The 18030-nt window shown below is 35.0% G+C and overlaps 2 protein-coding genes across 3 annotated transcripts; one reads left to right on the plus strand and one right to left on the minus strand.

The window, feature by feature from the left end:
• Positions 1-248: 248 nt before the first annotated feature.
• LOC129322127 (isovalerate--CoA ligase AAE2-like) lies at positions 249-2888 on the plus strand. Of its 2 annotated transcripts, none has more exons than XM_054968200.1 (2): positions 249-766; positions 1289-2888. In XM_054968200.1, the coding sequence occupies exons 1-2, from the start codon at positions 431-433 to the stop codon at positions 2753-2755; spliced, it is 1803 nt and encodes a 600-aa protein (XP_054824175.1). In that variant the 5' UTR covers positions 249-430; the 3' UTR covers positions 2756-2888. The 2 variants fall into 2 exon arrangements, with proteins under 2 accessions (XP_054824175.1, XP_054824176.1); XM_054968201.1 differs by lacking the exon at positions 249-766 and adding an exon at positions 887-1148.
• A 493-nt stretch (positions 2889-3381) lies between these two features.
• LOC129322128 (butanoate--CoA ligase AAE1-like) lies at positions 3382-17687 on the minus strand. Its single transcript, XM_054968203.1, has 2 exons — positions 17294-17687; positions 3382-5052 (listed from the first exon to the last, which is right to left on the minus strand). The coding sequence occupies exons 1-2, from the start codon at positions 17492-17494 to the stop codon at positions 3619-3621; spliced, it is 1635 nt and encodes a 544-aa protein (XP_054824178.1). The 5' UTR covers positions 17495-17687; the 3' UTR covers positions 3382-3618.
• Between the last annotated feature and the right edge of the window lie 343 nt (positions 17688-18030).

Below are 18030 nucleotides of genomic sequence, written 5' to 3' on the forward strand. Positions count from 1 at the left end.
GTTTTGACTCCTGGCACCGCATCTATTCCATCCAGGAGGATCGGAATGATCGGATAATTCACTGCGGCATCAATTTGAACCTTGAACTCAGATGCTCGCGTGTCTCTTTCCCATCACCTTTTTTTAAGTTTTTCGCCCCGCGACCTTCCCATTGTCTCAATACTCATAATATTTGGAAAAAAAAAAATATTAAATATTAACATGATAACACTGGATATGAACGGAGAACAGCCGTTGGTGCACAATTGCGTGTTGTTATCGTCAGTGACAGCACCCTTCGTTTGGCCAAAAAAAAAAAAGAATCTCATCTTCCTGTCCATTTCAACTCGAGAACAAGCCATTGCCAAGCTTCAAACTTCCCATTTATCTTTCTGCCTTGAATTTCCCTGTTCCCTTGCCTTCTCATCCTTCACTCTGCTTTCTGATCATCATGAAGAACCGCTCCCTCAAGAACCTTTCCTGGGCTGGTCTCTTCCGATTCTTCAGAGCAAATTACATTTCTACACCTCCTCAGTTACGTAAATACTGCAACCTTGTGCGATATTTTGACCCCGAATCGAGGGAATCCATGGAGGGGGCGCTTCGCTGCTCTGCTAATTTCGTCCCTTTGTCTCCCGTGAGCTTCTTGGAAAGAGCGGCTAATGTCTCTACCGACACAACCTCTATTATCTATGGTCGTTTCCAATATAACTGGGGACAAACTTATCTGCGTTGTTTGAAACTAGCTTCTGCTCTCACTCAGCTGGGGATTTCCCGTGCGGATCTGGTGAGTGCTATCCTTTTGACCCTTGGTTATATATATGGCGTTTTGATCAATATGGTTTGTGCGACACAATTTCAGGTTTATTCTGTATTCTATAGCAACTTTATCACTCCACGAATTTGATCGAACATGCGTTTATGATTACGATTCTGAGTTTTCAAATTGATGCCCTTTTTCGTCGTTTTGATTGGCGCGGCTGCAGCTTGCAAGATTTTTCCCCTTTATTATGGTCGGAGTTTAAATATCTTTCTGGGTGTTGTGCTCGTTGCATGGCCTTGGTATATTTAGGAGACCATTCCCTAAAGAATCGAAGCTGGACAAAGAAGGACACTGTATCATCTAAGATTTATCCGAGTCGCGAGTTGCGAGTTTGCGACTCTTGCGAGTAATTTTCTTAGGCAGAGCTGGGATGACTTTTTTTTTTTTTTGTATTGCTTCAAAAAAAATGTGGAAGTGTTAAGCATGTTGGACTTGGAATTCCCTACCTGCTCTAATGATGCTATTTTGTGTATTCTCTCCAAACAGGTTGCTACCCTATCCCCTAATGTCCCTGCAATGTATGAGCTGCATTTTGCAGTACCAATGGCTGGAGCAATTCTTTGCACTCTAAATTCACGTCTTGATGGAGCTATGGTTTCAGTTCTTCTAGAACATTCACAAGCAAAGGTTCTCTTTGTAGATTACCAATTGCTCGAAGTTGCAAGGATAGCATTGAAACTGCTAAGCAAGAGAGTTAGAAACTTGCCTACTTTAGTTCTAATCACTGATTGTGACTGCTCGTCTACCATTGACACTACTTCAGTCAGTTGTGAGTATGAGGAGCTACTAGCTATGGGGCATAGTGGGTTTGAGATTGTGAGACCAAATAGTGAATTTGATCCTATAAGTGTGAATTACACCTCAGGCACCACGTCTAGGCCAAAAGGGGTTCTCTATAGTCACAGGGGTGCCTATTTGAATACTCTAGGAACTATTCTTCTCTTTGGGATGGGGTTTATGCCTGTTTATCTTTGGACTGTGCCTATGTTTCACTGCAACGGGTGGTGTTTGCCTTGGGGAGTGGCAGCTCAATGTGGGACCAATGTGTGTCTAAGGAAAGTCTCGCCAAAGGACATTTTTGAAAAGGTGACACAGCATAAAGTGACACACATGGGCGGAGCTCCTACAGTTTTAAACATGATTGTGAACTCTGCATGGACTGATAGAAGGCCACTTACCCACAAGGTGGTGGTGATGACTGGGGGTTCTCCACCACCACCACAAGTCTTATCCAAGATGGAAGAGATTGGCTTTAGTGTATCTCACCTTTATGGCCTAACAGAAACATATGGTCCTGGGACTTCTTGTGAGTGGAGACTTGAGTGGGATTCCATGGCTCTTGAAGAAAAATACAAGAGAAAAGCTAGACAAGGAATCCCCCACGTGGCTTTGGATGCAATTGACGTAAAAGATCCGAATACTATGGAAAGCGTTCCAGCCGATGGCGAAACAACGGGTGAGGTAATGTTTAGAGGAAATACAGTGATGAGTGGATATTTGAGAGATTCAGAAGCAACAAAGGAAGCTTTCAGAGGTGGGTGGTTTCATAGCGGAGATGTGGGAGTGAAACACTCTGATGGCTATTTGGAAATTAAGGATAGATTAAAGGACATTATAATATCAGGGGGAGAGAATATTAGCTCAGTGGAGGTCGAAACAGTTTTATATAGCCATCCAGCAATTCTTGAAGCCGCAGTTGTAGCTAGACCAGATGACCATTGGGGGCAAACACCTTGTGCATTTGTGAGTTTGAAAAAAGGATTTACTGCAGATGCTCGAGAAATAATTGATTTTTGTCGAAGTCAATTACCACCTTACATGGCTCCAAAAACTATTGTTTTCGAGGACCTGCCAAAAACTGCAACAGGAAAGATACAAAAATATGTTTTGAGGGAGAAAGCTAAGGCCATGGGCAGCCTTACTAGACCACCTAATACAATGGAGCCCAATTAGTCAAGAATGTTTCATGACATATGGGACTATAGGAGGAACTCATTCTTTTTTTCTTTCTTTCTCTTTTTAACCAATGGGAGAAACTCACTCTGTAATGTTGTCTTATACAAATAAGGATTGATTTTCATGGTAAGTAGTTCGATTCTACTTAAGTAAGATTTCAAGTTCGAGCTTTGTGTATGTAAAAGACCTTCATTGGGAGACTCATCTACCATAGCTAGGTGTGTGACATAGATTGGATCCGAATTAGTTAGGACGAAGCTTTGGATATCGGGTGGTTAACCAAAAAAAAACATTGAAGGATTATTGTATCGACCAAAAAAAAAAGATTGAAGAACAGGAATTGGAATCCAAGGAATCTAATCACAACCCACCATGTCACTGTCAACGGTGGCAAGGGGCCTTGGCTTTTGAAGAAACTTACTCTTCATTACAGACGTATCCTCCCAACTTGTATTTTATTTCTTTACAGTTCATATTCCCAGATATTGGTTTATTTGCTGGGTTGGAAAGTGAATACTTTTGTTATAGCTAAGCGAATAACCCTTCTCTCTAATCCCACAAATTATTAAATCAATGCAATTTGTCTGTCTCGGGGAATTCCTAATGAGCTAATTAAAAATTCATGGCGTCAAAATTACATATATTTTAAAAGAAAACTCCCTAGTTAAACTGCACTGTTAAACGTAATGCGTCATAAACATTTTAGACAAGTAACTAAAAGTATGATAGTTAATAGATTACACCACAAAGCATAAAAGAGAACAGTAAGCGTGTTCGAGAATTATGATTGGAAAGTAGATAAGACATATAAGGCCACTCTTATTATTGTCATGCATACTTAAATTGATTACGGAGGCACATCATCCACCGCATTTGATCTTCTCTCTGATAAGAAATTTTTGAACCTTGCCAGTTGAATTAACAGGCAAATCTCCAAAAACTACACTCTGAGGAACCATATGAGTATCCAACTTAGCTTTACAAAACCTGATGATATCTTCCACGGTGGCGCCACATCCTTCTTTCAATTTGATAACTGCAAAGGGGGACTCTACCATGTGTTCATCATATTTCCCCACAACAGCAGCGTTCAGAACCTTCGGGTGGCTCAGCAACACTGCCTCTACCTGAAGTGAGCTCACAGCCTCTCCTTTTGGATATATCATATCCTTTGCCCTGTCCTTCAGTCTCACGGAACCATCTCTTTGCTTCGTTCCAAGGTCCCCTGTTCGGTACCATCCCTCCCTAAAAGCTTCCTTGGTTGCTTGTGGATTCTTGAGGTACCCCAGCATCATGGTGTTGCCTTTAAACATAATCTCACCAATGGTTTTCCCATCACAAGGAGTGCTCTTCATTGTGTTCGGATCTTTGACATCAATCCCTTCCATCATAAAGATGGGAAGCCCTTGATCTCCATAACTGAGTTGTTCTGTGAGTTCACAACCTGAATTGGGCTTCCAAGGGCGCACCAATACAGGACCCATTGCTTCCGTCATGCCATAACCAACGTTCACACTGAACCCAAGTTCTGCTACCACGCAAAAAACTTGGGATGGAGGTAGCACTCCAGCAACTGTGATACTCACACCCAGGGGCAGAGGCTTCTGCTCGCTTGACGGTGCATCTGCTATTGCGTTCAGCAGTGCGGGCGGACCGCACAAATGGTTTACGTTGTGAAGAGAGATTGCATCAAAGATGGCTTTGGCGGAGACATTTCTGAGACAAATATTGGTGCCACCCAGAGTAGCCATGGCCCAAGTGAAGCACCACCCGTTGCAGCGAAACATGTCCACTGTCCACAGAAACACGGGCTGGGGTTTCATATCGAACCGCGAGATTGCTGCCAGTGAATTGAGATAGGCGCCTCTGTGACTGTAAACAGCTCCTTTAGGAGTCCCCGTGGAGCCTGACGTGTAATTCACTGATATAGGATTACATTCATTGCTGGGCATCCTGATCTCGAAATCTGCCCGCCCCTTTTCAAGCAGTTGGTCGAAGTTCAAGGTATCTGGCGGGAGATGCTTAAAAATGAAAGACGGTTGTTTGCTATGATCCGGCATAACAACCAGCAGGGGAGGCTTGCATTTTCTTTGGGACAATAGGTTGAACGAATTAAGGACAACTTCAACGAACTGATAATCCACCAACATGATTTTAGCTTCTAATTGTTCCAGTATCACGGACAATGTTGTCGCGTCCAATTTGGTGTTGAGTGCAGAGATAACTGCCCCCGCCATTGGAACCGCAAAATGCAGCTCATAGTGCTCTGGAATATTTGGCGCCAAAACAGCAACCTGCTTAACGAATTGCAGATTGAGCTCTTTATGATTGTAGAATACAGTTGTCTGTACTAAACGAATAACACGTACTCCCTCCGATCTTATTTATAAATCATTTCTACCAACCTCATCAATACCAATACAATAAAAGTATAAGGAATAAAAGTAAGTAAAATTTCAAACATGCTCCTATATAACAAATCTAAAAAATAATGTACTGTTATTTTTTTTTTCATAAAGAATAATTTTAAAAATACTCTTCAAATATTATTTAAAAAGACGCACCCTGATTTATAAATGAAATTAAATAAACTTTTTAAAATGTAATTTATAAATGGAATAGGAGGGAGTACATAGCTAATCTAAATAGAGCAGCACCAGTGTCGATGTATAAGTGTAGCAGTACATCAAAACTCTCAAATGACCGAACGTGCTGCGTAGTATGTGGCAGCATGGGGAGAAAATGACAGGGAAAATTGGTTGGATAACCAAATAATAATAATAATGTTGGACAGTGATAATCATTTATCCAATGAGGTATTAATCTTAAAAGTAATAAGTGGAGGTGGGATAGGTGATGACCAGGATCCACGGGCGAGACGTAATACTAATGAGGATGAAGGAGCCAGACGTTAAAAGACATATTATATAATAAGTCGGTGGTGGTAATTAACTTGTGGGACAATTACGTACATATAGCTAGTGATAGCAGCGATGGGATGGCCAACCAATAATCAGTGACATGGTGTGAATAAGAAGGCGGTGCCAAACAATGGTTTGTTGAAGATAGTGACAGAGTTTCAGGTCAAGAAAAAAATATTATTAATTAAACCATGCTTTCCTTGCCGACTATTTGTTTTATCTACTGAACGGGAACAACGCAGAATCACAGCATCAGCACTAGCCAGTATCAGTAGGATATCGTCTTCAAATGCCCAATCGATTCCCATGGTTAATATGCGTAGTTTTGCACTAGTAAAAAAAAAAAAAGAATTAAACTCCCATATCTATACTAGTTATTATGTATATGATGTAGAAAAAAAAAAGACGGTAGCATCTTTGTAAAAAAATTGAAGTTGCCTTAATATTTACACTAGTTATTAGAGTAACCTGTGTAGATGTATTTTTAATTTAAATATATATATATATATATATATATAAACATATTTACACCGGTTATAAATAATAGCAAGTGTAGATGTGTTTTTATAATTTTTTTCCTTTTTTATTTTAACATATCTACACCGGTTATTCATTCCAACAGGTGTAGATATGTATTATAATGTTTTTTCTATTTTATTTAACGTTTAGATATTTACACCGGGTGTTCCTAATAACTGGTGTAGATATATTTTACAATTTTTTTACTTTTTTATTTTAACATAACTACACTAGGTATACATTATAACCAGCGTAGATATGAATTATCATATTTTTTTATTTTTAATTTTATATATCTACACCGAGTATTCCTAATAATCGGTGTGGATATTTTTAAGTTTCAATTTTCATTTTTTAAAGTTGTTTTCAAATTTTGATGGAAAATAAAATGGTGCAAATGAAATTAATTTGAAACCTCATCTCCCTCGGTTCATAAACCTCATCCCTCTATGCAGAAAAAAATATTTTGATCCGCGTCTTTTTTCCCTCTCTCATTTTCTCATTTTGGTGTTGGAGGGAAAATTTTTGAAAGAATTTCCTAACACTCGAGAGACTATCAGCTCATTCCTCTATCGCTAATGGTGCAGATTTGCTTCTTCCAAGTTTGCTTCATACGAGCTGTTTCTTTATGATATATCTCGATCACATTGCTAGAAAGAGTCAGTGCGGCGTTTGGTTTAGGAGCTTCTTGCTATTGATTTTTGCCGCTGCACAGCAATAGTTTCTTTTCTCATTTCTTCAGTCCCGTTGAGCGTCTTCCTCTGTTCTTTCCTTTCTCTCCTTGGTGTGCACACCTTGTTTGTTTATTGTTGTCATAGATCTTCTTCCTCTATTCAAATTGAGTGATTCTTCTTCCCTTGCTATGTTTGCATTGTCAAAATCTTTTTCTTCCCCTTTGTTCGGCGTTGCTATTGACAGAAATTATGGCATGTAAGTTCAAAATTTCTTCCTTCTCTTTTCTTGGCACGTGCGTGTCTTTTTGTATTAAGTTAAAAAAATTAATTATAATATAGGAGTTTAACAAAAACTGAAATTGGCAAGACAAGAGTTTATATAAGGTAGGTGTTCCTATTACATACTATTATAAAATCGACAAAGGTAAAGGTAGAATTTTAGTTATGCTTGAATGGATTTTTGATAAAGCCACGAGTTTAGGCAGCACAACAAATTTGCATAAAAATTTAGGAATTGTTGAGTAAGGGATTGGAAGAATAGAAAGCTTGATAATATAGTTGGTTTACTAATGACCATAAGGTGTTTGTTAAAATGTATAGGACAGTTGGATTGGAGTAATCAAGTATGAGGTGCATTAAGGATTGAAATTTAGGATTTAGGTGGTTTAATCTTTATGTTGAAACTTAGGAAGGTCCAATTCTTGCTTAAATACTAATGTCTATATGATTTTTGTGTGTGTGTGTGTGTGTATTTTGCTTGTGTGTGTGTACACACATATATGGTATATATGAAGCACTACAAATTGTATTAGCTTTTTATCTTCCTAGTTATAATAAACTATTGTGATTGCATTACTAATTTACTTTTCGTACGTTGATGGAGTGATAGTAGAGGTCTAAGGCCATTGTGCATTGCATGTGACTTTGTTTTGTTTAAAAAAATATTATTTTCTTCTCGTATTTTTAATTGTAAATTTATTGAAAAGTCTAACTTTTAAGGAAAACTCTGCTAAAATTTTTTTAAAACTTTTTGTTTTGCTCTTTCCTCTATATGAAAAGGGCTAAAAAATATAAAGGGAAAAACTCTGCTAAAATTTTTTTAAAACTTTTTGTTTTGCTCTTTCCTCTATATGAAAAGGGCAAAAAAATATAGAGTTAGTTTCCCTCTTACTTATTAGATAGGAGGGAAGCCAACTTTAATAAATATTCTCAAATTTTGTGTGTGTGTGTGTGGGTGGGTGGGTGGGTGCGTGCGTGCGTATATATAGTAATATGAAGCACTACAAATTGTATTAGGCTTTCATCTTCCTAATTATAATAAATTATTGTGATTGCATTACTAATTTATTTTTTGTATGCCGGTGGAGTGCTGGTAAAGGTCTAAGGCTATTATGCATTGTATGCGACTTTGTTTTATTTAAAAAATAATATTTTCTTTCTGTATTTTCAATTGTAAATTTATTAAAAAGTCTTATGCTGAAATTTTTTTAAAATTTATTGTTTTGCCCTTTCCTCTATATGGAAAGGGCCAAAAAAAATATAGAGTTAGCTTTCTTCCTACTTATTAGATAGGAGAGAAGCCATCTCTAACAAATATTCTAAAAAAAATTAGCAATTATTGCGTTAGCATGCTTATTTCTTGTTTTTTTAATATGTAACTCGTTATTTAGCCCTATCCTGATGGATTTAGTAATAATCCATGAATTTTGTCATGTTTTAGGAAGACAAATTAAACATGAATCATAGTTGGATAGATGCCAAAAGAACGAGCCTAGAGTATGTTAACGGGGTTAAGAGGTTTCTAGAATTTGCTCGGAGCAATGCTGAAAATGGTAGCGAGAGGTTTTATTGTCCTTTTAGGGACTATTTGAATGAGAGGCGGTTAAGTATAGATAGGATATATGAACACTTAATTTGTGAAAGGTTTCTTAAAAGTTATAGAGTATGGATATGACATGGTGAAAGACTGAATATGCCAATACCGAGTACATCTCAAGTGCAGGATGTCGATGTTGATGACATTTTTGGGATGCCATCAATATTTAAATCTATCATGGACAATATAAATGCAATATGAATTTATATCCCAACGTGTCAAGGCACAAATTTGGGATGCCATCAATGTGAGCGCTTATATCACTTTTTTGTCATTAATTATTAATATCACTATGTCACTAACTATTTTAATAGCATATATTGCAGGTCACCTATGATGTCCCTAATGATGCAAACTTTAAGCATTAGTTGATGACCTAGGCCAGTAACCATTGGAAAGGTTTCAAGACATCATTGGCTAAAGATTTGTGCATGTCGAGGTGCCAGAAGGGCAGCTCTAGCCTGATCCTTGTGTCAAGTATATATTTTTGAAACCAGATACTTTTGACAAATTCTTTAGGCTTAGGATTACACCAGATGCTATGGCGAGTTAGTTTGTTTTAATTTAATTATTGTTTATTGATTTATTATAGTTATATATTGTTGTTTTTCTTAAATTATGAATATTTTGGGAATTCAAATTTATAAGAAAGAAGGAGAAAGGCTCAAGAAATTTGAAGGATGTATAATTGTCCTCAAACAAAATCTTGTAGTAGTTATGCTTTAGCCGATAAAGAATTAACGGATGGTAAGAGGAGGAAGAAGGAAGAACAAGCTAAATCTGATCCTTCTATTTTGCTGTCTCCACCATCTCCAGTACATCACGATGAGAGATGGATCCATGCTCACCAAAAGAAGGACGGGTCCTTTTCAAGCGAGCGTACTCATGATATTGCTTAAAAAATTATAACTATACCAAATTTCCTCTCTGTATTTATTTTAAATATAAAATATTACTAATTGTTTAGTATTTGTATGTTAAAGGATGAACTTAAGTAGAAACAGTCCAATGGATTATTCATTCCAGAGGGAAGGAATGACATCCTAACTGTTGCTACAGGAAAACTAGATCATCCTGGACGTGTTAGGAGATTTGTATCAAGGGTGAGCATAAAAGATGTATTTAGACTACCTTATCAATCCCATTTTTCAGGACTCGTGACTAGAGAAGGGATGAATGCGCTATTTAAGGGTGTTCAGTTTGTATCCGTCTCGATTGATCCTATATTATCCCTATCATATTGAAACGAGTCTCGTCCTGGCCCAAAAACAATCGGGACAGGACTTTGTGGGATAAGACGAAAAAGGAGTTTGGGACGGGATGTGACACGGCATGACCATTAGGACGTCCCGTCCCAAATATTATATATATTATTTTTTATTTTAAAAATATACATTAAATATATTAATTATATTAATAGAATTTATACTTATATTAATTATATCAATTATAATTCAATACTTGCAATTCTTATATAAAACTAAAGTTTTTTATGTTGATAATTTTAATGACATAGAGTAAACATGGTGATATTTTTTATAGTATATTAATTATATTAATACAATTTATTCTTTTATCTATCAATTTAATAACTTTTATTTATATTGTATTTTTATTTTATTTTTGAAAGAGTAATTAGCTTAGAACATCTTAACTAAAATAGAATAACAATGATTTGATGTTGTGCTTGGATTGCCTTTTGTTGCTACTCTTATAGCCTAAAGATCACTTATAATTGCTATCATAATGTGTAGTTGTGATTAATGTAATTTGATAATTGACATTAAATTGTTATGATTTATGTACTTGTGTTATTTTAATTTCAAACTTAATAAATTATATGATTTAAAATTTTAATAAATGTTATTATTTAGATATTTCTTTGACATTATCTAATTTATCAGGATGGCAAAACGTCCCAATCTCATCCCGATCTTATCCCATCCCGATTCCTAACAGGATGGGACGGGATATGGGACTAAAATTCAGTGTTGGTCTTTTTTCACGACGGGACATGGGATAGGGGTGTTTCGATCTTGTCCTATAAACACTCCTAGCACTATTAGCTCAATTAAAGGAAGAGGCAAGGACAGAGGCAGAGGCTACCCTTAAAGCTAGGTAGCAAAAGATGAAGGAGGAAATGGTAATGATGATGAGCTTAAATTGTTGGAAATTTTTCCCCAGGACTAATCATTGTACAATGCACATTGTTATTTATTGAATTTCTTTTTGTTGTCATAACAATTGCATATTCAATATGATAATTGTATCCTTAGACAAACTATAATAATTATCCCAAATGTCCCTTGTTGATCATCTATGAGGGATTATAGATGAAACAAGACTAGTATGACTTTGGTTAATTGTAGAGATATAAATCAAAATCATAGGCACTTGAAAGAGTATAAGGTATTGGACTAACCCGTTATGAGAAAGTTGCATGATATAACTTATAAGCTTATCTCATATGTAACTATATCACTAAGTTCTTTAACCTGAGATCATCATGAATTCCTACATGATAACCACTGAACTTTAACCTAGTTAAAAGTCACCTTTAACCGTGTGATTATAAAGGCTATGATTGAGTTTGGTGATATTTATGCAGAGGAATATGAGTGGTGAAGATAAAATTTATCCCTTACATTAAGTAAGAGATATTATTAGACTCCTCGATAAGTAAGACTAATAAAATATATGGCTATACTATAATGGAAAGAGTTTTTCCATTATTATAGTTAGTCCACTCAGACATCGAGAAAATAACAGTCAGGTAAAGGAGAATGACAATTTTATATCTCACACTTGACTAAAATATTGCATGACAAAAGGGATATGATACAGTTGCATGATATGTTATATCAGATCATCGATCTCCATGTGAATTGGGTAGTTGTAATGTCTTATTAAAGGTCATTTGTGACTTATGGGCTAATAGCATAATTAGTCGATTGCCAACTTCATATAAACCTACAGGATCACACATAAAAATAGCCCAACTCGAGCTATAATGTCCAAATTCATTGAATCTGAAATATGTTTAGATTCAATGAATGTAATATAAAGTGAATGAATTATATATATATATATATATATTTGAATATTTATTTGATAAATATTTATATATATTTATATAAAATATAAAATTTGAAATATAATTATATATATATTTGAAATATATATATATATTTATGTGTGTGCGTGCGTATCTAATATATATACAATATGTGTATATTTTATACAAAATTAAATATAATATGTGTGTGTGTGTGTGTGTATCCATATATATGTGTGTGTGTGTGTGATATAATATGTATATGTGATATATATATATATATATATATATAATATATATATATATATATATTACATTACATTACGTTAGTTTTAAATTTAATTTTATATAGTAGATTAAATTTAATAACTAATATGATATGAGAGAATATCATGTCAGTTTTGTAATTTAAATTTATAAGATAAATTTAAATTAGATATGATATCATGGATTAAATTTATCAGATTAATTTAATTTAATTTTTGTGGGCTCTTTAAGTGGAAGACGAAAATCCTAATCCATATACAATATATATAAATAGAGACATGCTTTATAAAGAGATAGAGAGTTAGAAAAAATTTGATGATAAAACACTTTAAGAGCCACAAAATACTCTATAGAGAGGAAAACTAATGTTCAAAAAAGAATAGACACTGGGAGCGCTAGCACACTGTTCGAGTTAAAGAAATGTTGGTGTGAATATCAGTAGAGAGAGCAAATCTACGTTGTCAGCTCCTAAGATCCAAACTCTTGAAGAGAACATGCGCCAAATTCAAAGAATTAAATGGTAATTCTTCTATCCACCTTGACTTAAACGAGTTCGTTCTATCCATATTAGGATAGAGGCTTTAAAATTTTAATCTTTTGCTGCGCCTCCTTATCCAATACGAACAAGGATCCAAGTGTCCTGATGTCCCACTCTCCAGCTTATCATCCGAGCACTAAAGGGAGTAACATTGTTCTGATTCCTTTAAAGGATGACGCGGCCCCTAAACTTGATGAGCTATGCTTCTTGTATGTGGAGGATCCGAAGAGATGCTTAGTGGCAGGGGGTCGGATCCATGAGGGGTCAAAATGCCACTTTCAAGAAGTCCAAGAAGATATTGTCGAGGTCATCATTGAAAAGGTGAAAATTGATGATGCTCTCATTTTGTTGTCCACTAATGAGGTTAGAACGGTGAAAGATGCCAAGGGCACTTTTACCTTATGGCTGAAAAGACTTGTCAAGAACCCTTAAAATTTAGTAACAAAATTAATTAATTATAATGTATTATTTATATTTAAGCATATTTTACTAACTTTTTTAATTTAAAAGAAGACCCTATCGATCGATAAAGTGGGTTGAAAGACCAAGTTGTTTAAGCTAAGCTCGTGGGACCATTTTGTCTTGATGGCATATGGTGGATCATTTCCACTTAAACGTTTTGAAGCAGTTCCTGATCTTACTAGAGTAAAGGACTACCAAATCTTTGTTGAGAATGAGGATCTACGTCAGATTCTCATTCATACGGACTTGACTATGGCATATATTCAAGTTGGGATAATGTACATGTTTTCTTGTAAATTTAAATGAAATTAAACAAATTGACTATTAAAACTAACTTGTTTGTATTTTTAAAGGTTTTTGCATTAATTGTTGGTTTCCTCAAGCAAAGATAAACAATATGGATTTCTTTACCCTTGTTTCACTAATGATAAGGAGAACACTAAAGAAGTAAAGGAGGAATATATGAATTAGCGACTCAGTGAAAGTGGTAAGGAGTGTTACTTTGCCATATTTCTCAATCTGTAAGTAAACATGTTTTAATTTATTCATATTTGCAATGGTATTAAATACTTGCTTAAGTGACTTTATTTTTTGATAGTACACACTGGTAATTGATAGTCTTTTCAATGAAAAGCAATTCTATTCTCTTTTTATACTCTTTATATCGTAAACTCAACCAGACAATAAAGCAGCCTTGTGAGCAGTAAGTGTGTTTAAGTGTATTAATTTGATAAGTCTTGTAATACATTATTCTTTGTGATTAAGTTACTAGCTATATGATATTGATGGTAAGGCTATAAGGATTGGCCAGCAATACAATTAGGAAAGGTCCCACGTGATGTTAAGGATCTTACGTGGATAACACCGAAGGTAAGTAGTATGTGCATGTTTTTATTCCGTGTAATTTTAATGATAGAGTTTTTTTTTAATATAATTTTGACAATGTTGTGCTATTCTATAAAGCTATCGTCAACCCCTTACTAACTTGTGTGGCTTTTATGTGTTGAAACATACACATAATATTATCACAGTTGGCTTGATTGAGTTCACTGAAGAGGTAAATCTAATTTTAAATGTTGTTTATTTTTTGTTTACTTGGAAATTGCAAAGTTAATTTTGTTTATTTTTCAGATGTTCAGTGATCCCTCTCCATTTCCTGAATCAGAAATCCAAGAAATTAAAAGATATTGGAGACTATTCCTGTTAGACTATCATAACAATCATCCTTTGAAAGAGTGGGTTACGTAGTTGTAGAAAAAATTAATATAGTCGTGTAGGATTGTGTAGTTCATGTTTGACAATTCATTTGATATTTAATTGTGTACTTTTATAGTTTTATGTGAAAGAAAATGTAAGTGTTTAATAATTCATTTCAATTGATCAATATTTGATTGTATTGGATTTGTTTGGTTGTTTGACTGTTTTTGATTGAATTGCAGGTTATAATTAAATTTCAATCTAACATGGCTGGGGGTAAATAAAAGAAATGAATGTAATATTTTTTTTTACAAATATATCTATAACTATAACATATGTAAATAAAATGGATATCTATATTGGTTATAAATATAAAGGGTTTAGATATTAATTTTTAAGCAAAAAAATGAATAAATTATTTAATTTTTTTTTTTACACCGGGTGGAAAACTTGTGTAGATAATGACAAATTATCTTCACCGATTTTATCTACATGGTTGCAAAACTAGTGTAAATGTTACTATCTATAATAGTGTTGTAAGAAGAGAGAGGAAATATTTTCGAACAAAACAAGAGCAATATATAATTGCAAATGATGTCCCGTGATAAACATGGACCGGCGGTTGAGTTTTAACAAGAGATGCTTTCGAACAACAACTACTCTTGAGAGAAACCAAAAACGTGATTCTGTGTGAATCATGCATGCTGGGGAAATTATGTCCATTCAGGCGCTGCACAGTCTAGTGTCTAGAATCTAGATGATCAAGGATGCTTGCCGACGGATACTCCGTCTTGAAATAACTATCTCCGAAATAATATATATATATATATATATATAAAACAAATTTACGTTTTTCTCAGCGTATGAATCTGACTAATGATATTGACAATTGATTCTCCCGTTTATGTTTTTCTTTCTTCTTTTTGTAGTTGTTTTTTGGCTGTTGGGGGGATGGCTCTGATCACCGTATGTATTTAGATTTGATTCAGATCTTAAAAGGCCAAAGTCAGTCTGTCAGTTTCATATATTTAATCCAAGAGCGTAAGCGCTTACGCATACAGGCTGACATGTGCAACACGGTGTGACGCGCTCTGCACTTTGGGGCGGATCAACCGAAGTAAAATAGGGAGAGGGGTCTAATCATCTTTTATATGACTGTACAAAAATCCTTCAATTTAATGCGGTTTAATCTAATTCGAGACAAGCTGGATCTCTTCCGATTCAAATAAAAGTTATTCTTTTAGATCAAAAAAATAAAAAATATCAAATTATTTTTTAAGGTTGAAATGAATAAGAGATCAAACATTTGAACCACTTAATTTTGTCTGATTCAATAAATTTATTTAATATAATTATAATTAATTTATTAATTATTATTACAATAAATTAATTTATAATAATTAGTATTTTTTGTGTTTTATACTTGTAAAAATATTAAATAAAATTTTAACATTAACCAATCTCAATCTTCTTATTTTATTAATAAAATTTGTTGTTAATTTAGTATAATGGACTTTAGACATGTTGAACTTTGTTTAATTTGAATAATTTGTATTGTAACTAAAATATTTTTTGTTGTTGTTGGAGATTGTTGTAAATTTATAATTGTTATTGTTGTGACAAATTTTATATAACTATAAATAATTTTATTATGTTAATTGAGTTTATTATATTGAGATAAATTGCTACCTTTCATGGATGAGAAAGGAAAAGAAAGTGAGATGCCAGACAAGATTAAGACCGGTCTTTTAGTCTTATTGGACCAGTTCGATCTTGTTCATCTTTAGATTATATTAAAACTAGATCAAACTATGAATTGTTTAACTTATTTTTTTTTATGAAAATAACCAAATTTTGAGCTAGGCAGAAATCCTATCATATTAGTGCTTTGTGTTGCCCTAATCTTTCACGCAATACAAACTATTTAATGAGGACTGAAAAAGAGACTGATTGATAAGCGCATGTTATTCTCATATATATAGCCTGAGGTGGCATATATGAAGAGAAACAGCTACTACTTAATTGATTGCTTGCATGTTAATTTCATATAAGTTACTTTTTAAAAAAAAAACATTTTTCACATAATTGAGGTCAATATTGAGTATGATGCAGATTGCGGTGAAAATGAAAGTCGAAGAAATATAATGAAGGAGAGAAGTGTGAATGTGAGAAGAAGGAAAAGAAAAGGAGAAACTACTAGAGTAGAGGAGACCATTGACTCCAAAGGATCTGGCCAGCGTGCCGTAAGCCGCGGTGAAGACCAGGCAAATAAAAAGACGATGTCAACGAAAGACCTCAATTATAAAATATCCGCAACGTGTTTTCTCAGCTAATGTCTTTGGCTCATACGTGTACGCGCTTTCCTCCATTCTTGCATTTAATCTAGCTTCTTCCTTTCAGATCTCATCACCGACATACCTCCCGCTGCCAAATCTTTTCAATTACTACTTTTATACACTATCTTTTTTCCCTCCAACCAACGCCATCTCTACACGATGACTCTAAAACCGTGCATGTCAGTGCACGAATTAACGCCTGTTTCTCAGGAAAATTTTATTCTATGTTTGCGCTACTCCATTATGCATTCGGGTTTCCAGGTTCATGAATCCAAATTATGCGCAGGAAGCATGTATGAAATGCAAAATGGAGCTCTGTGATCGTATCTGATATCTATATAAATTACGGTCCCAGCTAATTAACAAAACCCTAAGCCCTTTAGCGTGTGTGTATATATCATATATGCATATTAAAACTAGCTAGCCTAGTTAATGCACACGTTCAGTGGCACTCATATTTCCACCAGTTTCCATCAGCGGCGGGCACACACACACAGATATATATATATATATATATATAATTAAAAAGCTAAACTTGAGGGGGCGCTATAAACATAAGCAGTAAGCAGATAGATAAAAACATAAGGATGGTCCATGTGAAAGGTATAGGGCAGGCCTGGTGATAGGGAGGGAGTAGAGAAGAAGCAAGAGGAATTAAGAGAGATGAAAGAAGGAAATGAATGAACTTACAATATCGAGGGGGTTAACCCCCAGGTCGACCAGAGCAGAAGCGAGCCTGAGGCATCTTGCGTGGGTTTCCTTCCATGAAAATCTGACATCACCGTAGACGACGGACACTTGATCAGCGTAAACAGTGGCCGCTCGTTCCAAGAAAATGATGGGCGTCAAAGGCACGTAATTCGCAGAGCACGCAGACGGAGCTCCTTTCATGGTGTTTTTTTCACTCGTCTCTAGGCTATACCCCCAGCTCCCAGTCTCCACTTAATAACTTCGAGGACTTTTGGGCCCCTATGCACGCTCGGCCCATCAAGTCTATAATTAATCCCTCCTCCTCAATTCTAGACGCCCAGTTTCCCTGACTCGGCATTTAACCCACGCATCACACATAATTAATCAGGGGGTAAACCGCTTCAATATTTTAAGACTTCGTGTATTAATATATGGAGGTGAACTTCAAAGCATATAATTTTGCTTTTTATTCTTTACTAAAAAGAAGGATATTGGCCACTTACAAAAACAAAGAGGCAGGACATATGAGAGAGAGATACATACCAATCGATATGCTAGCGTACTGAAGGTGCTAGATAGACTTGAAGATGGAAACGCAAGTGCTTTAATGGAATCATCCATCACCACTATGATGCTGAATAATCAGCAGCGATCGTGCATGATAAATTGGTGATTATGACATCAGCTTGCATTTACATTTGCATACGCCACTATGTCTTTAAAATTGATTAAGGTCA

This window comes from Prosopis cineraria, unplaced genomic scaffold, assembly GCF_029017545.1.
Source record: "Prosopis cineraria cultivar Desert tree isolate PC_DT_omini unplaced genomic scaffold, ASM2901754v1 PC10, whole genome shotgun sequence".
Lineage (NCBI taxonomy): Eukaryota > Viridiplantae > Streptophyta > Magnoliopsida > Fabales > Fabaceae > Prosopis > Prosopis cineraria.